This window comes from Heptranchias perlo, chromosome 31, assembly GCF_035084215.1.
Source record: "Heptranchias perlo isolate sHepPer1 chromosome 31, sHepPer1.hap1, whole genome shotgun sequence".
Taxonomy (NCBI): domain Eukaryota; kingdom Metazoa; phylum Chordata; class Chondrichthyes; order Hexanchiformes; family Hexanchidae; genus Heptranchias; species Heptranchias perlo.
In genome coordinates this window covers 37,108,962-37,133,277 of record NC_090355.1, presented here as the reverse complement: position 1 = coordinate 37,133,277, position 24,316 = coordinate 37,108,962, and the positions used below count along the sequence as shown (strand labels likewise).

The following is a 24,316-nucleotide window of genomic DNA, read 5'->3' as shown; positions in this document are numbered from 1 at the left end:
TGTCCAGTCACTGCTGAGCAAATGTTTCCATGAACCAGATTAGGGTGAGTTGACAAAGTGAATAGAATGCTGAACTATGATACAACACAGACCCTGGAATCATTCAAGAGGAGGTTAGATGCTGCGATGAAGAAAACCTTAGAAGTTAGAATTTCTGCGAGATTCTCCCGATTGTCTGTTGCAACTTCAGGAGAAGATTCACATAAATCCTGTCCTAGAACATTCCACCCCCTTTCTCTGGGCTTCGCTGATCTTCCGCCCAATTTATGGCAGACGATCAAAATGATCCATCACGGAAAGGAATGGTGTAGGATGCCCACTCTAACCCTATTGGCCCTCCTAATCTGCACTTTGTCATCTCCCAACCTCTCAGGCCTCTGACTAACCTTTATGTAAAGCAGAGGGAGGAAACCTGAAAGACAGTCCTTTATACATTCATGAGTACAAGTAAATCCATGATTTGATGATAATGGCCAAATATGAGGAAGGATCGAAAGAGAAACCTGCAAAGATATTTTTTTTTATTATTCGTTCACGGGATGTGGGCGTCGCTGGCAAGGCCGGCATTTATTGCCCATCCCTAATTGCCCTCGAGAAGGTGGTGGTGAGCCGCCTTCTTGAACCGCTGCAGTCCGTGTGGTGACGGTTCTCCCACAGTGCTGTTAGGAAGGGAGTTCCAGGATTTTGACCCAGCGACAATGAAGGAACGGCGATATATTTCCAAGTCGGGATGGTGTGTGACTTGGAGGGGAACGTGCAGGTGGTGTTGTTCCCATCCGCCTGCTGCCCTTGTCCTTCTACGTGGTAGAGGTCGCGGGTTTGGGAGGTGCTGTCGAAGAAGCCTTGGCGAGTTGCTGCAGTGCATCCTGTGGATGGTACACACTGCAGCCACAGTGCGCCGGTGGTGAAGGGAGTGAATGTTTAGGGTGGTGGATGGGGTGCCAATCAAGCGGGCTGCTTTATCTTGGATGGTGTCGAGCTTCTTGAGTGTTGTTGGAGCTGCACTCATCCAGGCAAGTGGAGAGTATTCCATCACACTCCTGACTTGTGCCTTGTAGATGGTGGAAAGGCTTTGGGGAGTCAGGAGGTGAGTCACTCGCCGCAGAATACCCAGCCTCTGACCTGCTCTCGTAGCCACAGTATTTATATGGCTGGTCCAGTTAAGTTTCTGGTCAATGGTGACCCCCAGGATGTTGATGGTGGGGGATTCGGCGATGGTAATGCCGTTGAATGTCAAGGGGAGGTGGTTAGACTCTCTCTTGTTGGAGATGGTCATTGCCTGGCACTTATCTGGCACGAATGTTACTTGCCACTTATCAGCCCAAGCCTGGATGTTGTCCAGGTCTTGCTGCATGCGGGCTCGGACTGCTTCATTATCTGAGGGGTTGCGAATGGAACTGAACACTGTGCAGTCATCAGCGAACATCCCCATTTCTGACCTTATGATGGAGGGAAGGTCATTGATGAAGCAGCTGAAGATGGTTGGGCCCAGGACACTGCCCTGAGGAACTCCTGCAGCAATGCCCTGGGGCTGAGATGCTTGGCCTCCAACAACCACTACCATCTTCCTTTGTGCTAGGTATGACTCCAGCCACTGGAGAGTTTTCCCCCTGATTCCCATTGACTTCAATTTTACTAGGGCTCCTTGGTGCCACACTCGGTCAAATGCTGCCTTGATGTCAAGGGCAGTCACTCTCACCTCATCTCTGGAATTCAGCTCTTTTGTCCATGTTTGGACCAAGGCTGTAATGAGGTCTGGAGCCGAGTGGTCCTGGCGGAACCCAAACTGAGCATCGGTGAGCAGGTTATTGGTGAGTAACTGCCGCTTGATAGCACTGTCGACGACACCTTCCATCACTTTGCTGATGATTGAGAGTAGAGTGATGGGGCGGTAATTGGCCGGATTGGATTTGTCCTGCTTTTTGTGGACAGGACATACCTGGGCAATTTTCCACATTGTCGGGTGGATGCCAGTGTTGTAGCTGTACTGGAACAGTTTGGCTAGAGGCGCAGCTAGTTCTGGAGCACAAGTCTTCAGCACTACAGCTGGGATGTTGTCAGGGCCCATAGCCTTTGCTGTATCCAGTGCACTCAGCCGTTTCTTGATATCACGTGGAGTGAATCGAATTGGCCGAAGACTGGCTTCTGTGATGGTGGGGATATCGGGAGGAGGCTGAGATGGATCATCCACTCGGCACTTCTGGCTGAAGATGGTTCAATGCGTGCAAGGCTGAGAAATTCAATACACACAACCACATTAAAAAAAGAACAAAAATAGTTCCAAATGCGAAGCAAGATTTATTTCACAGGCATTGGGTAGTTGCCGGTGATTTTAGGTTTGAGCTTAGTCTGTCTTTATATGCATACCTGTACCTCTATTCCAAACTGGGCAAGGATTCATTCTACCTATTGGTATTGGGACTTTTCCCCCACCTTTTCTCACCTCTTTTCCTGAAAGGTATACAGATTAAGGGGAAGCTAGATATATACATGAGGGAGAAAGGAATAGAAGGATATACTGATAGGGTTAGATGAAGTAGTGAGGGAGGAGGAGGCTCGTATGGAGCATAAACACCGGCATAGACCCATTGATCCAAATGGCCTGTTTCTGTACTGTAAATTCAATGTTTTTTTTATTCGTTCATGGCATGTGGGCATCGCTGGCAAGGCTGGCATTTATTGCCCATCCCTAATTGCCCTTGAGAAGGTGGTGGTGAGCCGCCTTCTTGAACCGCTGCAGTCCGTGTGGTGAAGGTTCTCCCACAGTGCTGTTAGGAAGGGAGTTCCAGGATTTTGACCCAGCGACGATGAAGGAACGGCGATATATTTCCAAGTCGGGATGGTGTGTGACTTGGAGGGGAACGTGCAGGTGGTGGTGTTCCCACGTGCCTGCTGCTCTTGTCCTTCTAGGTGGTAGAGGTCGCGGGTTTGGGAGGTGCTGTCGAAGAAGCCTTGGTGAGTTTCTGCAGTGCATCCTGTGGATGGTAATTCTATGTAAGATTGCACCTTGACCAATTGCTTTTTCTCCAAGTGGTCATCTGTGAGTTTAGTGAATGAGTGTCAGCAGGCTATTCACCCTAAGGCGGGGGGAATTTGCAGTGAAGCCCAATCCTGTCCTCACCCAACGTCCACACAGCCGGGGCCGGGGGGTGGGGGTGGGTCACTGGGTTGTGATCAGGAACAGGGACCCTGGTTGATTTCCCCTCCCGAACCCAAAGGGCTCTGAAGCCAATTGTATCCCTGTTAACATCCACACACAAGTGCACTTTCCAGCAGGGTCAGTGGATAGTTAACATGAGCGGGATCCTTTCCCCAACGCAGAGTGCTGAAACCAATTGTCTCACTCCTACTGCTCTTCAGCACAGAGCAGGGATTGAACCTTTTTGTGTATATGTGCTATACCAAATGGTACTTTTACTTACTGGGCCAGTGGAGAGCTTCTTATGCGAAGTCTTAAGATGTCTTGATGTAACACAGTAATATACTGAAATGGAGAAGACCACTGATGTGTCCAGCTTACCCTTTCAAACACCCACCCGTTTTCTTGCCATGATTTTGGAATGAATAGTCCTGTATCCCCTTTCGTAATCGGGATCATTTCTAAAACTCACCATAGATTGCTGTTTAGGTCTCTACATTTTTATAATCATTCATTAGAATAACACATTCAGCCACCAGCTCAGCTTTTGCTTCATACAGTTCATATAGTGCATTTACAGTGTCAGTCAAAAGGAATGATCTTTTCATTGATGCAATGCACAAATATAATGCTAGGAATGGAGACACAAGATTGTGCCTCTTTCAGACACAGCAGAGTGTGCAGCAACTCAGTTTTACCGGATTTCCTCCATTTCCAGCTTGAGAGTTAATCTTCGGGAGAAGTAAGATAAAGGAGGCAGCTAGGCTGCAGTGGTAGAAGCTGTGTACGTAGCTGTAATCCCATTCCTATGAAGAGAAGAGAGGGAGTCTACATCGATTACCCCTGTACTTGTTTCTGGATGTTACACACAATTCACAAATTAATAATCCATTTGGCTTAGTGCATCAACACTGCATTTATTCAGCACCTTTAACATAGTAAAACATCTCAAGGCGCTTCACAGGAGCGATTTTCAAACAAAATTTGACACCGAGCCTCATAAGGAAATATTAGGGCAGGTGACCAAAAAGCTTGGTCGAAGAGGGAGGTTCAAATAGCGTCTTAACGGAGGAAAGACAGGCGAAGAGGTTTAGGGAGAGAATTCCAGAGCTTAGGGCCTAGGCAGTTGAAGGCACCGCCACCAATGGTGGAGCGGAGGAAATCGGGGATGCACAAGAGGTCAGAATTGGAGGAGCACAGAGGTCTCGGAAGGTTGTAGGGCTGGAGGAGGTTACAGAGATAGGGAGGGGCGAGACCATGGAGGGATGTGAAAACAAGGATGAGAATTTTAAAATCGAGGTGTTGCCGGACCTGCTAAATCGTGTTCAGCACAGGAATTTGATGGGGTTAAAGGGTATATACTTCAATGCAAGGAGTATTACAAACAAAGCAGATGAACTAAGGGCACAGATAGACACATGGCAGCATGATATCATTGCTATAATGGAAACCTGGCTTAAAGAGGGGGATAATTGGCAGCTCAATATCCCTGGATATAGAGTTTTCAGGCAGGATAGAGTGGGTGATAAAAAAGGAGGGGGGGGGGGTAGTATTATTGGTTAAAGAATCAATTCCAGTTGTGAGAAGGGATGATATGCTAAATGGATCATCAATCGAGGCCGTATGGGTTGAGCTAAGAAATAAAAAAGGGGCAGTCACACTACTAGGAGTGTACTATAGACCCCCGAATAGCGAAAGGGAAATAGAAGAACAAATATGTAGGCAAATTTCTGAGTGCAAAAATAAGAGGGCAATAATAGTAGGGGACTTCAACTACCTGAACATCAACTGGGATTCAAACAGTGTGAGGGGCACAGAGGGCGCAAAATTCTTGATCGGTGTCCAGGAGAACTTTTTTAGCCAGTACGTGACAAGCTCAACAAGAGGGGATGCAATTCCAGATTTAGTCCTGGGAAATGAAGATGGGCAAGGGGTGAAGTGACAGTGGGTGACCATATTGGGGATGATTTAGACAAATTGCGTGAGTGGGCAAGAACATGGCAGATGCAGTATAACGTGGATAATGTGAGGTTATCCACTTTGGTTGTAAAAACAGAAAGGCAGATTATCAGAATGGTGATCGATTGGGAAAAGGGGAGGTGCAACGAGACCTGGGTGTCCTTGTACAACAGTCGCTGAAAGCGAGCATTCAGGTGCAGCAAGCAGTTAGGAAGGTGAATGGTATGTTGGCCTTCATTGCAAGAGGATTTGAGTACAGGAGCAGGGATGTCTTACTGCAGTTATACAGGACCTTGATGAGACCACATCTGGAGTATTGTGTGCAGTTTTGGTCTCCTTATCTGAGGAAGGATGTCCTTGCCATGGAGAGAGTGCAACGAAGGTTTACCAGACTGATTCCTGGGATGGCAGGACTGACGTATGAGGAGAGATTGGGTCGACTAGGCCTATATTCACTAGAGTTTAGAAGAATGAGAGGTGATCTCATCGAAACATATAAAATTCTAACAGGACTAGACAGACTAGGTGTAGGGAGGATGTTCCCGATGGCTGGGGAGTCCAGAACCAGGGGTCACAGTCTCAGGATACGGGGGTATGCCATTTAGAACAGAGATGAGGAGAAATTTCTTCACTCAGAGGGTGGTGAACCTGTGGAATTCTCTACCACAGAAGGCAGTGGAGGCCAAGTCATTAGATGTATTCAAGAAGGAGATAGATATATTTCTTAATGCTAAAGGGGTCAAGGGATATGGGGAAAAAGCAGGAACAGGGTACTGAGTTAGACGATCAGCTATGATCATTTTGAATGGAGGAGCAGGCCCGAAGGGCCGAATGGCCTACTCTTGCTTCTTTTTTCTATGTTTCTATAGTGACCACAATTCAGTTAGTTTTAGCATTATTATGGAAAAGGACAGAGTTAAATCAGGAGTAAACATTTTAAATTGGGGGAAGGCAAATTTTACAGAGCTAAGAGGTGATTTGGCAGAAGTGGACTGGACACAACTACTTGAGGAGAAATCAGTGGCAAGCCAGTGGGAGGCACTAAAAAGTGAAATTCTACAGGTACAATGCAGAAACGTCCCCTCAAAGAAAAAGGCTGGCACTGTCAAATTTAGAGCCCCCTGGTTGTCTTGAAGTATACGGGGCAAGATAAAGCAGAAAAAGTAAGCTTATGAATGTCAAGGAAAACTAAATACTGCAGAAAGCCTAGAGGAGTATAGAAAGTACAGGGATGATGTAAAAAAGGAAATAAGGAAAGCAAAGAGAGGGCATGAAAAAATATTAGCTAGTAAGATTAAAGAAAACCCAAAGATGTTTTATCAGTACATTAAGAACAAGAGGATAGCTAAGGAAAAGGTGGGACCTATCAGGGATGATAAGGGTAACTTGTGTGTAGAAGCAGAAGATGTGGGTAGGGTTTTAAATGAATATTTCGTCTCCGTATTCACAAAGGGAAGGGATGATCCGGACGTAGTAGTTAAAGAGGAGAGGTGTGAAATATTGGATAAGGTAAACATAACGAGAGAGGAAGTACTAGAGGGACTGGAATCCTTGAAAGTTGATAAGTCACCAGGCCCGGATGGATTGTTTCCTAGGCTATTGAAGGAAGCCAGGGAGGAAATAGCGGATGCTCTGAGGATCATTTTCCAATCCTCACTAAATACAGGGGAGGTACCGGAGGACTGGAAGACTGCAAGCGTGGTACCATTGTTTAAAAAGGGCACAAGGGAAAGGACGAACAATTATAGGCCGGTCAGTCTTACCTCGGTGGTGGGCAAACTATTAGAATCAATACTGAGAGATAGGATAAACTGTCACTTGAAAAGGCATGGTTTAATCAGGGATAGTCAGCATGGATTTGTTCAGGGAAGGTCATGCCTTACAAATCTGATTGAATTCTTTGAGGAAGTGACAAGGAGGATTGATGAGGGTAGTGCAATGGATGTTGTCTACATGGATTTTAGTAAGGCATTTGACAAGGTCCCACATGGCAGGCCGGTCAGAAAGGTAAAAGCCCATGGGATGCAGGGAAATGTGGCAAATTGGATCCAAAATTGGCTCAGTAACAGGAAACAAAGGGTAAAAGTCGATGGATGTCTTTGCGAATGGAAATCCGTTTCCGGTGGTGTGCCACAGGGCTCAGTGTTGGGTCCCTTGCTGTTTGTGGTATATATTAATGATTTGGACTTGAATGGAGGGGGCATGATTGGCAAATTTGCAGACGACACAAAAATTGTCCGTGTAGTTGATGGTGAAGAGGATAGCTGTAGACTCCAAGAAGATATCAATGGGTTGGTGGAGTGGGCGGAAAAGTGCCAAATGGAGTTCAACCCGGAGAAGTGTGAGGTAATGCACTTAGGGAGGGCAAACAGTAAAAGGGAATACGCAGTGAACAGAAATATATTGATGGGGTAGGGGTAGTGAGAGACCTTGGAGTGCATATGCACAGGTCCCTGAAGGTGGCAGTACAGGTAGATGAGGTTGTGAAGAAGGCATACGGAATGCTCTCCGTTATTAGCTGAGGTATAGAAGACAAAAGCAGGGATGTAATGATGGAACTGTATAAAACGCTGGTAAGGCCACAGCTGGAGTATTGTGCGCAGTTCTGGTCACCACATTACAGGAAGGATGTAATTGCTCTGGAGAGAGTGCAGAGAAGATTTACAAGAATGTTTCCAGGGCTTGAAAACTGCAGCCATGAGGAGAGATTGGATAGGCTGGGGTTGTTTTCCTTGGAGCAGAGGAGGCTGAGGGGAGACTTGATTGAGGTGTACAAAGTTATGAGGGGCCCAGATAGAGTAGACAGGAAGTTCCTGTTTCCCCTAGCGGAGAGTTCAAGAACTGGAGGACATAGATTTAAGCTGATTGGCGGAAGGATTAGAGGGGACATGAGGAAAAACTTTTTTACCCAGAGGGTGGTGGGAATTCGCTGCCCGAATTGGTGGTAGAGGCAAGGACCCTCAACTCTTTTTAAAGGTACCTGGACCTGCACCTAAATGCTGTAAGCTGCAGGGCTACGGACCGAGTGCTGGAGAGTGGGATTAGAATGGGCACCTGGTTGTTTTTTGAGCCGGCACGGACACGATGGGCTGAATGGCCCCCTTCTGTGCTGTATCTTTTCTATGGTTCTATGGAGCCAATGTCGGTCAGCGCGCACATCTTACTATGACTGAACCCACAGCCTTTTGTGGGTGCAATTCAGGTATGGGGTGACGTTATGAATGCACACTGCCAGCGAGGTGCCACCTCTGGCAGGTGTGCATTCTGGAATTTGTGTGCATGGTCCTTGCGAATTTCCATTCATTAAAATCAATGGATGGAAAATCATGGCAAGTGCACCTGCCATTTTCCCCATTTGCTTCTGCAAGACCCAACAACAGGAGCATGATTTTGTAAAAATCAGTTTGTTTTTTTTTAAAACAGCATTTCCAGCATTTAAGTGACTGGAGAAAAGTGGTAAGATCATAAAACTTGCATAATAATTGGACAAAAAACGTCATTTTCTGGTAATAATGGGATCAATTATTTTTGTTATGTTGCAAAGTAGTGATTTTGCACAAGTTCAGAATTTCCCAATGATGTGAAAAATGAAAATCGCTGGAAATACGTGCATGAAATTGCTGCAGGCTCGGGGAACAGACACACAGGGGGTCAAATTGGTCTTTGCCAATAGCGTGAGACGGGCTCACAGCAAGTCGACAGCCTGCTTTACATCACGCCCAATTTTGCCCGTAGCGAGAGATGGGCTCACAGCGAGTAGACAGCCTGCTTTGCACCACGACCGGTTTTGCCAGTAGTGCGAGACAGGCTCACAGCGAGTCGACAGTCTGCTTTACATCGCGCCCAGTTTGCTTTTCCATTAACCAATATTTCCCCCAGAGACCTAGAAAAGCCTGGAGCTTCATATGCAAAGCAGAAAGGTTTGGCTTGCTCTTATTCAGCTGGGTCACAGGAAGGACGACTGCATCAGTGGTCACTTGGCTGAGACGAGATGTTCTGACAGGGAAGGCTGACAGTTTGTCAGAAGCAGGAAAAGTGACAGCTATTTGTTTAATTATTACAAACTTCGATTTAGAAAAATGGTAAATGCAATTGCAAAGTCAGTTATGTGTGTGAAGTGCATGATGTTGACTTTCCTGTATCCACAAGATATCCAGGAGGATACACATGCATAAGGTGTTGGAAGGTTGTGTTGCTCGAGCAGAAAAATGCTGAGCTTGAGCACAAGCTGACCCCATGAGCTGACCAAAACCTGGTTGAAATCAAATAATGGTTGGGGAGTTAACGCAGGGTTTTGTGTGTTTTAGGAAGGATTGGTGGTGGCATTATTTGTTAAGATAGGGACTAGTTACAACAGGGTTGGATGCAGAAAGTGGTACTGAGTGGATAGAATTAAAAGACAGTAAAGGGGAAAAGTTAGTAATATGAATGTGCTATAGGCCACCAAATAATCAAAGGAAGGCTGATGCAGTTTTTTGGGAGACGATGAAACAGTTGAGTGCCAAGTCTTCAGTAGTAATCTTGGGGGAATTCAATCTTCCTCATATTGACTGCAATGCACAATGGGGACAATCTGCATCGAGCAGGAATTTATTGAAATTGTGTGAGACTTGTTTCTTAAACAGTACGTTAAGGAGTCCACAAGGGGTAGTGTAATGTTGGATTTAGTTCTAACGAATGAGGAGGGAACAATTAGCAAAGTAGAAGTAAGTGAGAATAATGTTCTGGCAATTTCAAAAGGATATTTATTAAGATGCAAAAGGAATGTATCCCTGGAATAGGTCAGGGCAGAATAAAAGAGTATAACCAGTTTGGCTTACTAACAAAGCATAAAGAAAGCATACAATTTATTTTAATGTTCAGGAAAGGAACAAGATAGGGAGATCTATAAAGATAGGCTGAGGAATGCTAAGAATTGTTACGGGCTGCAGACGGATCACGAGGAAAACATCGCTGGAAACTTTAGGCAAAACAGTAAAGCATTCTTCAGTTAAGTCAGGAGTAAACAAAGGGTGCAAAGAAGGGTCAGTCCACTAAACAATGACAATGAGGAAATGATGTCTGAAGATAGAGAAATTGCTGAAGTATTTAACAGTCATTGTTCACAAAAGAAATGGAGAAAGAAATGCTAGAATCAGGGGTACAGTTTAAAGATGAATGTAGTCTGAAAAATTGTAAAATCATGAGAGGACATCCTGGGGAGGCTGTTCAAGTTCAAAGTAAATGAGGCTCTTGGCTCTGCAGGAATTGGCTCAATAACTGGGAGTTCTCTTGTGGATATTTCTCAGAGTTCACTGGACTTGGATCAAATCCCAGAGGTTAGAAAGTAGCAAATGTGGCTCCCATCTTCAAAAAAAGGGGCAAGGAATGAACCGTCAAATTATAGACCTGTAAATCTTACTTCCATTGTTGGGAAAATACTTGAAAATATTATGAAGGATAATATAAGGGAGCATCTTGAGGGGCATGAGCCAATCCAAGGCAGTCAGTATGGTTTTAGGAGTAGGAGGTCATGCTAGACTAATTTATTAGATTTTTTGAGGAGATGACAGACTTTGTAGATAGGGGAGAGACAGTGGATGTTATCTACCTGGATTTCAAGAAGCCATTTGACACTGTCCCACATAATGGACTACTACATAAGATCCAAGCTCAGGGGATAAATGGGAATGTATTAAAATGGATAGGCAAATGGTTGGTTGGTAGACAGCAAAGAGTAGTAGTGCACAGTCAGGTATCTGGTTGACAGCCAGTTACCAGTGTGGTGCCACAAGGTTCAGTGTTGGGGCTGCTATTATTTGTAATTTTTATTTAGAGGAAGCAATTGTGTCCAAATTTGCAGATGATACCAAATTGGGAGCAGTGGCAAATGATTATCAATGAGCACAAATTCAAAAGGATCTTCACAAGCTTGATAGGTGGGCAGAGAAATAGCTGAAGTAATTCTTCCTGGCTCCACAATAAAGTAAAAGAATTCAAACTTGCCTTTCCAGTGGCAGCCTCCAGCAGTCCTTTTAAGGGCCACTGGTTTGACTATCAAGTGCCTGAGAATATCGACTGCAGCATGCAAGGCACCATAGAAAAGATACAGCACAGAAGGGGGCCATTCGGCCCATCGTGTCCGCACCAGCTCAACGAACAACCAGGTGCCCATTCTAATCCCACCTGCCAGCACCCGGTCCGTAGCCCTGCAGCTTACAGCACTTTGGGTGCAGGTCCAGGTATTTTTTTTAAAAAAAAGTTTGAGGGTCCTTGCCTCTACCACCAATTCGGGCAGCAAATTCCATACACCCACCACACTCTGGGTAAAAAAGTTTTTCCTCATGTTCCCTCTAATCCTTCCGCCAATCAGCTTAAATCTATGGCCTCTACTTCTTGAACTCTCCGCTAGGGGAAACAGGTACTTCCTGTCTACTCTATCTAGGCCCCTCATAATTTTGTACACCTCAATCAAGTCTCCCCTCAGCCTCCTCTGCTCCAAGGAAAACAACCCCAGCCTATCCAATCTCTCCTCGTAGCTGCAATTTTCAAGACCTGGCAACATTCTTGTAAATCTTCTCTGCACTCTCTCCAGAGCAATTACGTCCCTCCTGTAATGTGGTGACCAGAACTGCGCACAATTCTCCAGCTGTGGCCTTACCAGCGTTTTATACAGTTCCATCATTACATCCCTGCTTTTGTATTCTATACCTGGGCTAATAACGGAGAGCATTCCGTATGCCTTCTTCACAACCTTATCTACCTGTACTGCCACCTTCAGGGACCTGTGCATATGCACTCCAAGGTCTCTCACTTCCCCTACCCCTCTCAATATATTCCCGTTTACTGCGTATTCCCTTTTACTGTTTGCCCTCCCTAAGTGCATTACCTCACACTTCTCCGGGTTGAACTCCATTTGCCACTTTTCCGCCCACTCCACCAACCCATTGATATCTTCTTGGAGTCTACAGCTATCCTCTTCACTATCAACTACACGGCCAATTTTTGTGTCGTCTGCAAATTTGCCAATCATGCCCCCTACATTCAAGTCCAAATCAATAATATATACCACAAACAGCAAGGGACCCAACACTGAGCCCTGTGGCACACCACCGGAAACGGATTTCCATTCGCAAAGACATCCATCGACTTTTACCCTTTGTTTCCTGTTACTGAACCAATTTTGGATCCAATTCGCCACATTTCCCTGTGTCCCATGGGCTTTTACCTTTCTGACCAGTCTGCCATGTGGGACCTTGTCAAATGCCTTACTAAAATCCATGTAGACAACATCCACTGCACTACCCTCTTCAATCCTCCTTGTCACTTCCTCAAAGAATTCAATCAGATTTGTAAGGCATTACCTTCCCTGAACAAACCCATGCTGACTATCCCTGATTAAACCATGCTTTTCCAAGTGAAAGTTTATCCTATCTCTCAGTATTGATTCTAATAGTTTGCCCACCACCGAGGTCAGACTGACCGGCCTATAATTGTTCGGCCTTTCCCTTGTGCCCTTTTTAAACAATGGTACTACGCTTGCAGTCTTCCAGTCCTCCGGTACCTCCCCTGTATCTAGTGAGGATTGGAAAATGATCCTCAGAGCATCCGCTATTTCCTCCCTGACTTCCTTCAATAGCCTAGGAAACAATCCATCCGGCCCTGGTGATTTATCAACTTTCAAGGATTCCAGTCCCTCTAGTACTTCCTCTCTCGTTATGTTTACCTTATCCAATATTTCACACCTCACCTCTTTCTGCCACAGTCGCAGGTGAATTTTGCAAAGGAGGCTTCAAATAGGCGTTAGGCCCTTTGCAAATAAGGAACCTATCTCTGTTTCAGGTGTGCACTCTTGACACCTATGCAGGAGCCATTACCAATATGGCAGGTGCTGTACTTCCAGTGTGGAATGAGCACGTGCTTGCCATATTGGACCCTTTTTTTTTAATTCATTTGTGGGATGTGGGCATCACTGGCCAGGCTGGCATTTATTGCCCATCCCTAATTGCCCTTGAGAAGGTGGTGGTGAGCCGCCTTCTTGAACCGCTGCAATCCGTGTGGTGAAGGTTCTCCCACAGTGCTGTTAGGAAGGGAGTTCCAGGATTTTGACCCAGCGACGATGAAGGAACGGTGATATATTTCCAAGTCGGGATGGTTCGTGACTTGGAGGGGAACGTGCAGGTGGTGGTGTTCCCATGCGCCTGCTGCCCTTGTCCTTCTAGGTGGTAGAAGTCGCGGTTTGGGAGGTGTTGTCGAAGAAACCTTGGCGAGTTGCTGCAGTGCATCCTGCAGATGGTACACACTGCAGCCACTGTGCGCCGGTGGTGAAGGGAGTGAATGTTTAGGGTGGTGGATGGGGTGCCAATCAAGTGGGCTGCTTTGTCCTGGATGGTGTCGAGCTTCTTGAATGTTGTTGAAGCTGCACTCATCCAGGCAAGTGGAGAGTATTCCATCACACTCCTGACTTGTGCCTTGTAGTTGGTGGAAAGGCTTTGGGGAGTCAGGTGAGTCACTCACCACAGAATACCCAGCCTCTGACCTGCTCTTGTAGCCACAGTATTTATGTGGCTGGTCCAGTTAAGTTTCTGGTCAATGGTGACCCCCAGGATGTTGATGGTGGGGGATTCGGTGATGGTAATGCCGTTGAATGTGAAGAGGACTCTCTCTTGTTGGAGATGGTCATTGCCTGCCACTTGTCTGGCGCAAATGTTACTTGCCATTTATCAGCCCAAGCCTGGATGTTGTCCAGGTCAAGCTGTACGTGGGCACAGATGGGCCTGTAAAATGGGTGAGGCGCGATCCAATTTCTAAGCCTCAGCAATTTCCTCCCTCAAGATCCTGGGATATATCCCCTCGGTCCTGGTGCTTTATCTTCCTTTAGCCTAACTAACTGGTCAAACATTTTTATTTTGTCCATCACAATATTGTTCATCTCACTCTCACCCACTTCAGAATTCACTCTTAAACATGGTCCTGAGTTTTTACACATCAGATATGTGGCTGACCAAAAGTAATCTTGGTTAACTGTTTAGGAGGTGTTAGAGTTTGTAGGTCGTGGAACGAGAGGGATGGAATATCAGAGGACTACGGCCCCTGAGCTGCTCGGTCACAGATATTAGTGGCCAAATGTAGGACTACACTGGCAGCGGCCGGCAGCAGCTCAGTTGGTCTCTTCTCAGCTGAGGAACGGTGCAAGGTGAGGGTATGGGACATCTGAAAAAAGCTGTATTTTTTAGTACAATTATTAGTTTGATAGAAAGCTATGTTACATGGGACTTTGTGATGTTGATTCACTCGGTGGTGTCAGTAATAAATGGCAAAGAACTGAACTGTAATATGAACAAAAGGGAAATCTGAAATCTATCAGAAGTGAAAAGATGTTCTCCCAGCTATTAATTGTCATAGCTGAAAATGAAAATGCCTCCATTGTACCTCAAAGAAGAATCGCAGCATCAAGGCTAGTGCCCCGAAGCAGAAGCCAGGGCCAATTTGTTGTGTGTAGATGCTTTTATCAGGGTAAAGGCCTTTTTTGTCCTTCATCTTCTTTAACTGTGAAATTAAAAGTAGCAATTATTCAGCAATCTAGTTTATATTTAAATATATTATCCTTTATATCAAGAATTTTCTGTTAAACAATTAAAATGTGTCTTTCCCCCATCCCATTATAAGCTGCTGCATCCAAGCACTAGAAATGTCAACACGCCACCAAGTGAAAGTGGTTTCTCTGTGAAGCTACTCCACACAATGAGTTTCTGATCTGTACTGGGCTGTCTGAGGAGTTCCTAGGCACAATGCAGCAATTAAACCAGAGGGAGGGTCAGAGGGTAAGTGGACATACCCTCACTTTACTTTCTACCAACTGGTTGCAGAGCAGCATCAGCAGAGGCTCAGGCAACTTTCAATTCAGTAATAGTTATATAGGGAGTTATAATCCCCTCAGCAATGGGGGATGGGGAGAATAATATTTAAAAGTAGCAAAATTCTCAAAAGAAGCAGGCAAATTTACACAATGGGCAGTCTCACAGCTAAGTAATCCAAAGTCTGGATTAATAGACATTGCTTTATTATGCTGCTTCTAGGTTGCTTATTAAACAGATGGAATACTGAAATAGGAAAAAGACCAGGACAGAGGAATAGCCACGTAACCACAGAATACTAGGGGACCTGTATATAATGAACAGTAATAGTGATATTGCACACAGGCATGTTTGAACACTTCAGTGACCCTACGTACAAATTTGATGGTTATCATGAAGACAGCTGTTCCAATTGGTCCGGAGTAAACACCATAGCCCCATCGATCTTGATAGATCCGCACACTCAAAGTCAGCACTCCAAACATAACCAAAGTAGATCTTTTTGGTTCCTCAAATTCTGCTAATGCTAAATAGCAAATAAGAAAGAAATATTTGCATTTTTATAGTTACTTATTGTTTCACACAAATTACTGTTATGTAAGAAAATGTAATAGCCATTTTATGCACAGCAAGTTTCTAGAAACAGCAATTAGATAAACAATTAACACCTTAGACAATCCGCTGTGTTTTTCTTAGCAACTCGCTGCCAGCCTGTCTACTCTCAGAGAAATACCCTGTGTGCCTTTGGTATTTTAACCCCTTATATGCTGATTCTAACCATAAAGAATCCAAATCAGAAATTTAATAGAGATAAAAGTACATTTTTAATCACCCTCTCCCTCTCCCTCTGATTTTCCACCCCCTCCCTTTGGGAAAGGGCCTTGCCTTACTAACTGCCTTTCCAAGGTGGTGAGTCTCATATGGGAAACTTCAGCATGTAGAGAATCACAAGTACGAATCACTCCGTGTTCTGAGCCATTGTGCTAATTATGACACATGGGAAATTTTCAACTACACAAAATGCAGCTTCTTCCTCCAATTTTTTACCTTATATTTCCACTTTGAAAGATAATGACTTGTGCTGGTCTACAATCTGATGGGCACCAGGCATTGCCTGATACTTTGTTTAAGTGGCCATTCTTCATGTGAGGTTGGATAGTGAGTACTGCACACTATTTGATTTTGGGGGCATCACATCAGAATGAAATCCTGTTCACATCCAATACTCACTCTCACACACTTTCCAGCGGGGTCACTGAGCAGTATAGGACTGGCTGCCCTGGGCAATCAGTTTGCTTTTGAGGCCAGGAATTCTGAGGCCAATTGTAGCAAACCATAGAAAAGATACAGCACAGAAGGGGGCTGTTCGGCCCATCGTGTCCGCGCCGGCTCGAAGAACAACCAGGTGCCCATTCTAATCTCACCTTCCAGCACCCGGTCCGTAGCCCTGCAGCTTACAGCACTTTGGGTGCAGGTCCAAATACTTTTTAAAAAGAGTTGAGGGTCCCTGTCTCTACCACCAATTCGGCAGCGAATGCCATACACCCACCACACTCTGGGTAAAAAAAATTTTCCTCATGTCCCCTCCAATCCTTCCACCAATCATCTTAAATCTACGTTCTCTAGTTCTTGAACTCTCCGCTAGGGGAAACAGGAACTTCCTGTCTACTCTATCTGGGCCCCTCATAATTTTGTACACCTCAATCAAGTCTCCCCTCAGCCTCCTCTGCTCCAAGGAAAACAACCCCAGCCTAAACAATCTCTCCTCGTAGCTGCAATTTTCAAGACCTGGCAACATCTTTGTAAATCTTCTCTGCACTCTCTCCAGAGCAATTACATCCTTCCTGTAATGTGGTGACCAGAACTGCGCACAATACTCCAGCTGTGGCCTTACCAACGTTTTATACAGTTCCATCATTACATCCCTGCTTTTGTATTCTATACCTCGGCTAATAACGGAGAGCATTCCGTATGCCTTCTTCACAACCTTATCTACCTGTACTGCCACCTTCAGGGACCTGTGCACATGCACTCCAAGGTCTCTCACTTCCTCTACCCCTCTCAATATATTCCCATTTACTGCGTATTCCCTTTTACTGTTTGCCCTCCCTAAGTGCATTACCTCACACTTCTCTGGATTGAACTCCATTTGCCACTTTTCCGCCCACTCCACCAACCCATTGATATCTTCTTGGAGTCTACAGCTATCCTCTTCACTATCAACTACACGGCCAATTTTTGTGTCGTCTGCAAATTTGCCAATCATGCCCCCTACATTCAAGTCCAAATCATTAATATATACCACAAACAGCAAGGGACCCAACACTGAGCCCTGTGGCACACCACCGGAAACGGATTTCCATTCACAAAGACATCCATTGACTTTTACCCTTTGTTTCCTGTTACTGAGCCAGTTTTGGTTCCAATTCTAATCATTTCTCTGTATCCCATGGGCTTTTACCTTTCTGACCAGTCTGCCATGTGGGACCTTGTCAAATGCCTTACTAAAATCCATGTAGACAACATCCATTGCACTACCCTCATCAATCCTCCTTGTCACTTCCTCAAAGAATTCAATCAGATTTGTAAGGCATGACCTTCCCTGAACAAATCCATGTTGACTATCCCTGATTAAACCATGCCTTTCCAAGTGACAGTTCATCCTATCTCTCAGTATTGATTCTAATAGTTTGCCCACCACCGAGGTAAGACTGACCGGCCTATAATTGTTCGGCCTTTCCCTCGTACCCTTTTTAAACAATGGTACCACGCTTGCAGTCTTCCAGTCCTCCGGTACCTCCCCTGTATCTAGTGAGGATTGGAAAATGATCCTCAGAGCATCCGCTATTTCCTCCCTGACTTCCTTCAAAAGCCTAGGAAACAATCGATCCGGCCCTGGTGACTTATCAACTTGCAAGGATTCCAGTTCCTCTAGTACTTCCTCTCTCATTATGTTTACCTTATCCAATATTACACATCTCTCCTCTTTAACTACTATGGATCATCCCTTTCCCTTGTGAATATGGAGACAAAATATTCATTTAAAACCCTACCCACATCTTCTGCTTCTACACACAAGTTACTCTTATCATCCCTGATAGGTCCCACCTTTTCCTTAGCTATCCTCTTGTTCTTAATGTACTGATAAAACATCTTTGGGTTTTCTTTAATCTTACGAGCTAATATTTTTTCATGCCCTCTCTTTGCTTTCCTTATTTCCTTTTTTACATCATCCCTGTACTTTCTATACTCCTCTAGGCTTTTTGCAGTATTTCGTTTTCTGTGACAGTCATAAGCTTTCTTCTTCTGCTTTATCTTGCCCTGTATACTTCTGGACAACCAGGAAGCTCTAGATTTGACAGTGCCACCCTTTTTCTTTGAGGGGACGTGTCTGCATTGTACCCGTAGAATTTCACTTTTTAGTGCCTCCCACTGGCTTGCCACTGATTTCTCAAGTAGTTGTGTCCAGTCCACTTCTGCCAAATCACCTCTTAGTTCTGTAAAATTTGCCTTCCCCCAATTTAAAACGTTTACTCCTGAATTAACCACTGCCAGGTGTGCTGTGATCAGATAACTCAGCACTGATTAGGGTCTGAATTTGGACTTTTTGATGGTGTTAATGGTTTAGTTCAGTTTTTACCCACTCAATGCACCAACAAGCAGGTGGGGTACCAAAGGCATTGCGACTGTTATGATTTTGAAGCTTATATAGTCAGTTGTGAAAGCATGACCTATTTTCCATATAGAAGCAACTATGCAATAGAAACATGCTATAAAGTTCCGGTCCTATTAGTACAGTACATAACGGAGGCACTGAGAAGTCCTACTGACTGTTTCCCCACATTATAACTTCAGTACAATTGTCATCTTATTGAGATAAAGTAAAGACAGCTTGTTGTGTACTGAACTATCCTGGACTACACTCCTCCCACACAGGCTTTCACCATCACGTGATATCATTAAGTGCATCAAACTGGAAAATGTCACAGGCGAGGTGAAAACTCTAGTCCTGGAATGTCCTAGAGATGGCAACTTTGACATTTAATCAGCCAAAAATTGCCACTCAGTTTTACTAATAAGAACTCAGTGCAAGATCAATACCTATAGTCTCCCATGATAGTAAATACATGGGTAAGCCCAGGTCAAATGGAAACGATCAGAATTCAACTTCAAAATTGAACATTTTGGACTATGTCTAGTGACATTGTAACTATTCAATTGATATTGTGAAAAAAAACAAACAAACAATTAGTAACACATTCCCCACAGGCTCCCTCCAGAACACATTCCCCACATCTACACACAGGCTCCCTCCAGAACACATTCCCCACATCTACACACAGGCTCCCTCCAGAACACATTCCCCACATCTACACACAGGCTCCCTCCAGAACACATTCCCCACATCTACACACAGGCTCCCTCCAGAACACATTCCCCACATCTACACACAGGCTCCCTCCAGAACACATTCCCCACATCTACACACAGGCTCCCTTCAGTAACACATTCCCCACATAAGACCATAAGAGATAGGAGCAGGAGTAGGCCATTCGGCCCCTCGAGCCTGCTCCGCCATTTATTGAGATCACGGCCGATCTGATTTTTACCTCAACTCCACTTTCCCGCCTTTTCCCCATATCCTTTGAATCCCTTGCTAATCACAAATTTGTCTAACTCAGCCTTGAATGTATTCAATGACTCAGCCTCCACAGCTTTTTGAGGTAAAGAAATCCAAAGATTCACGACCCTCTGGGAGAAGAAATTCCTCCTCATTTCTGTCTTAAATGGGCGACCCCTTATCTGAGACTATGTATCTATACACAGGCTCCCTTTGGAACACATTTGCCACATCTATACACAATGGCCATTGAAACTCCTTTACTTGGATCTTACTTTTTAAAAATGGTTAAAATATTTTCTATAAATGATATATTTCTGACCATGCCCAGTTAGGATTTTCTTGCCTCGGGGTCTGTTCAATATTGACCTGCGGGGAAAGGTAGACTCAAACCTCTCTTGGTAATGGCAAAACAAAAGCAGTCTATTGTGTGTGCTCGGACACTGCTATAATTAACAAGACACCAGGTGTATTTGTGCTCCTGTAGGGAGGGATGTGCAGATTCAAACGGTTTCTTACCTATTAAAGTAACCCACATGGACAGGGCAGTGCCATAGACACTGAAATATTGCAGAGTATCATGGCGCATGATACACAGAACCGTCAGGCCTGGCCCTTCACATGCGTGGAAAAACTGGAAGGAGAAAGAAACAAAACTTCAATATATCGCGAATATTAAATGGAACGAAAGAGCTAAACTCTAAGTAGAGGAATCGATCATCTTCACGAAATGACAACCAACAGAGTGTGGGGAGAAGCAGTCCGGGCTCCGGAGGGACGGGGAGTGGCGGCTTGCTCTCACCTTCTCTGCTTGATCAGGTGCGGGAAAGCCCATTGGGGCCACGCAGCTCACGGTGGCGGGCTGAGCTTCAGGGTTTTACTGGACTGTGGCCCAAATGGTAAATGTTTACAGATTGTCAAAATATCTTCTCACCGCTATGAAAAACATTGTGAAGAAGTAAACCATGGCTTCCATGTGGAATCTCCGCTTGGCTGCGACAGTGATGGTGGGGAGGAAGACCAGGCTACTGAGGGTTGGAAGAAGTAGTTTGGTAATCACAGCTCCCATCTAAACACCCAGAGAGGAACAGGAGTTAAAAACAAGTAAACATCATGAAATGGGCCCAGTCTCCTGAGTGAAACGGGCTGAGACGTACCGTATCCTGTTGGTTGCTGAATACTGTAAAACAGCTGATGAGAGAGCTTTTAAGTTAAAAAAATCCAACACGTCAGTGGAGCCCAACAGCTGCGGCTAAAGCTGGGCCCAAATGGGCAAGAGAAGGGGGTGTAATTTATCACAAACGTCGAAACATTTGTTATTCTGTTTCTAATTCTTCAGAGCAACTGTTCCGTTTAGATTCAGTCCCTAATAAGTAGTTTTGTGGGGTGCCCGTGATAACTTGGGTTCCAACACGTCACAGATTTTAAGAATGATGAAAGGGAACAGTATTTTGTGTGCAAAAAGTAGAATTAAATACACAAGTCTCCGACTTTCCAACCAGGGTAGTACAACCTGAGCAGTCTGAAAATCGTATAAATCATTCGCCCTTTACTAAAGATTTCCAACCAGGGTAGAAAGGTTTTGAAATAAACCAGCACTACACGTTGGTGGTTTTATTTATGTAAAGATATATTAGCAAAGTAACTCAATATAAAGATAATCTCTTGCGTGAGCTGTGATTTTTTTAATATCCAACTGTAGCAAATACAACAATAAATTTCTGACCAGCAGCTGCTCGCAGTTGTTTGGAATTCAAATTCAGATTCAGACATTTTCGCAAGAATAGGAACCAGAGTGACTCCAATCCCAAGCCAGCAAGGTGCCAGCCACCACAATACCAGCGCCTTACTGGTGCAGGATAGTGTGTGTTCTGGCACACAAGGGTCTCCCTCGGGTTTTCTGAGTTCCCCTCGTTGACATATGGCGAGCTCCCAGCTCAATTTGTTTCAATTGGTGAGATTTCAGGGGAAGATCTTTAAAAATTAATGTATAGCACCTTAAAGCTGTACCTGTAATTCTTGATGTGGAGATGCCGGTGATGGACTGGGGTTGACAATTGTAAACAATTTTACAACACCAAGTTATAGTCCAGCAATTTTATTTTAACTTCACAAGCTTTCGGAGGCTTCCTCAGGTAAACATTTACCTGAGGAAGGAGGAAGCCTCCGAAAGCCTGTAATTCTTGTTCTGGGAGAAAAGCTTCCTTTGGTCTGGTATTGCTGCAACTCCTCAGGAAATAAGCCAAGAATCCACAAATCCTGGGGGGAATGGGATAGGGGACAGCTCCCTTTAGTGAAAGAGGCCTGGAGATAATGTTAACAGTGGCAAGGAGGCATACCATTTTTCAATATAAGTGGCACTCTTCTCAGCAAGCTACAGTGAGATGGCCAAACAGGTGAGTATCAGCAGGAAAGTCATCCTTCCAGGCAGTTAAGAAATTCAACCTCAAGAAGTTTGCCAAGCAAAGTGAATCTTCAATTTATCTCTGTGCAGTAATCTGTAACGGCATATCTGCAACACACACACACTTTCCCCTTAATCAGCTGCATACTCATGAGATGCTTCCTTATCTTAGCTCTCTACCAAAGCAAACCCATATTCATGCTTGACGTACCTTTCACCTATCCAGGGACTCTCACCAAAGGTGAGTAGACCATTAAAGACTCCCCCAATATCCATTTTATGCAGCCTGTTCTTGCCCTCCTGTTCGGTAATTGCTTAGCTCTGACAGGCCCCTCAGGAAGCAGGCAGCTTTTCATTGATGTCTTATGATTGCAGGTCAAGGGTTATGAATCTTTGGAATTCTCTACCCCAGGGGGCGTGGATGCTGAGTCACTGAATATATTCAAGACTGAGATCGATAGATTTTTGGACTCTGGGGGAATCAAGGGATACGGGGATCGGGCGGGAAAGTGGAGTTGAGGCGAAGATCAGCCATGATCTGATTGAATGGCGGAGCAGGCTCGAGGGGCCGAATGGCCGACTCCTGCTCCTGATGTTCTTTCTGCTATTTCTTATGTCAAGGAAGCCCACAATAGAACAAAGAGGTTGAAAGCTGGACTGGGCCCACAAAGTCCCAGACGTTGACACACCCTGAAGGATTTGATCTGGACACAGCAGGTTGTACCTGCACCTCACTCTCCACATGCGGGCGGTGAAGCTCAATCTGCAGTGATTCCATTCTCCCCTCAAGGAAGGTTTCTTTCACTCACCCACTGCGCCAACAACCAACTTACCGGCCACAACTACCTCATATCAGGAGCTTCTGGAGATGGGTTCCATATGCGTCTTGCTCATTCCAATTAATGCTTCTCCCACTGTTTCCACAGAGCCTCCTGAAGGGCAGCAGAAAGCAGGGCCCGCGACAGGGCGAGAGAGGGGCCCGCGACAGGGAGACAGGGCGAGAGAGGGGCCCGCGACAGGGCGAGAGAGGGGCCCGCGACAGGGAGACAGGGCGAGAGAGGGGCCCGCGACAGGGCGAGAGAGGGGCCCGCGACAGGGCGAGAGAGGGGCCCGCGACAGGGCGAGAGAGGGGCCCGCGACAGGGCGAGAGAGGGGCCCGCGACAGGGCGAGAGAGGGGCCCGCGACAGGGCGAGAGAGGGGCCCGCGACAGGGCGAGAGAGGGGCCCGCGACAGGGCGAGAGAGGGGCCCGCGACAGGGCGAGAGAGGGGCCCGCGACAGGGCGAGAGAGGGGCCCGCGACAGGGCGAGAGAGGGGCCCGCGACAGGGCGAGAGAGGGGCCCGCGACAGGGCGAGAGAGGGGCCCGCGACAGGGCGAGAGAGGGGCCCGCGACAGGGCGAGAGAGGGGCCCGCGACAGGGCGAGAGAGGGGCCCGCGACAGGGCGAGAGAGGGGCCCGCGACAGGGCGAGAGAGGGGCCCGCGACAGGGCGAGAGAGGGGCCCGCGACAGGGCGAGAGAGGGGCCCGCGACAGGGCGAGAGAGGGGCCCGCGACAGGGCGAGAGAGGGGCCCGCGACAGGGCGAGAGAGGGGCCCGCGACAGGGCGAGAGAGGGGCCCGCGACAGGGAGAGAGAGGGGCCCGCGACAGGGAGAGAGAGGGGCCCGCGACAGGGAGAGAGAGGGGCCCGCGACAGGGAGACAGGGAGAGGGGCCCGCGACAGGGAGACAGGGAGAGGGGCCCGCGACAGGGAGACAGGGAGAGGGGCCCGCGACAGGGAGAGAGAGGGGCCCGCGACAGGGAGAGAGAGGGGCCCGCGACAGGGAGAGAGAGGGGCCCGCGACAGGGAGAGAGAGGGGCCCGCGACAGGGAGAGAGAGGGGCCCGCGACAGGGAGAGAGAGGGGCCCGCGACAGGGAGAGAGAGGGGCCCGCGACAGGGAGAGAGAGGGGCCCGCGACAGGGAGAGAGAGGGGCCCGCGACAGGGAGAGAGAGGGGCCCGCGACAGGGAGAGAGAGGGGCCCGCGACAGGGAGAGAGAGGGGCCCGCGACAGGGAGAGAGAGGGGCCCGCGACAGGGAGAGAGAGGGGCCCGCGACAGGGAGAGAGAGGGGCCCGCGACAGGGAGAGAGAGGGGCCCGCGACAGGGAGAGAGAGGGGCCCGCGACAGGGAGAGAGAGGGGCCCGCGACAGGGAGAGAGAGGGGCCCGCGACAGGGAGAGAGAGGGGCCCGCGACAGGGAGAGAGAGGGGCCCGCGACAGGGAGACAGGGAGAGGGGCCCGCGACAGGGAGACAGGGAGAGGGGCCCGCGACAGGGAGACAGGGAGAGGGGCCCGCGACAGGGAGAGAGAGGGGCCCGC

At 46.7% G+C, this 24,316-nt stretch overlaps 1 protein-coding gene across 3 annotated transcripts in view; it reads right to left on the bottom strand.

Annotated features, from left to right (window-relative positions):
- LOC137300750 (protein myomaker-like) overlaps window positions 1–23,140 on the bottom strand; it is a 30,443-nt gene extending 7,303 nt beyond the window's left edge. Inside the window, exons 1-6 of one of the 3 annotated variants that reach the window (XR_010958151.1) lie at window positions 22,793–23,140; window positions 20,490–20,624; window positions 20,075–20,189; window positions 15,312–15,460; window positions 14,510–14,626; window positions 3,838–3,945 (exon numbers count right to left, since the gene is read on the bottom strand). Coding sequence is in view for 2 of the 3 variants with exons in the window: in XM_067970023.1 (XP_067826124.1) it covers window positions 3,802–3,945; window positions 14,510–14,626; window positions 15,312–15,460; window positions 20,075–20,189; window positions 20,490–20,624 (660 nt within the window). In the remaining variant the exon portion in view is untranslated. Of the gene's footprint in view, window positions 1–2,278; window positions 3,946–14,509; window positions 14,627–15,311; window positions 15,461–20,074; window positions 20,190–20,489; window positions 20,625–22,170; window positions 22,217–22,792 lie in introns of those variants that run through there. The other 2 variants (XM_067970023.1, XM_067970024.1) reach the window with 2 other exon arrangements.
- Window positions 23,141–24,316: the final 1,176 nt, after the last annotated feature.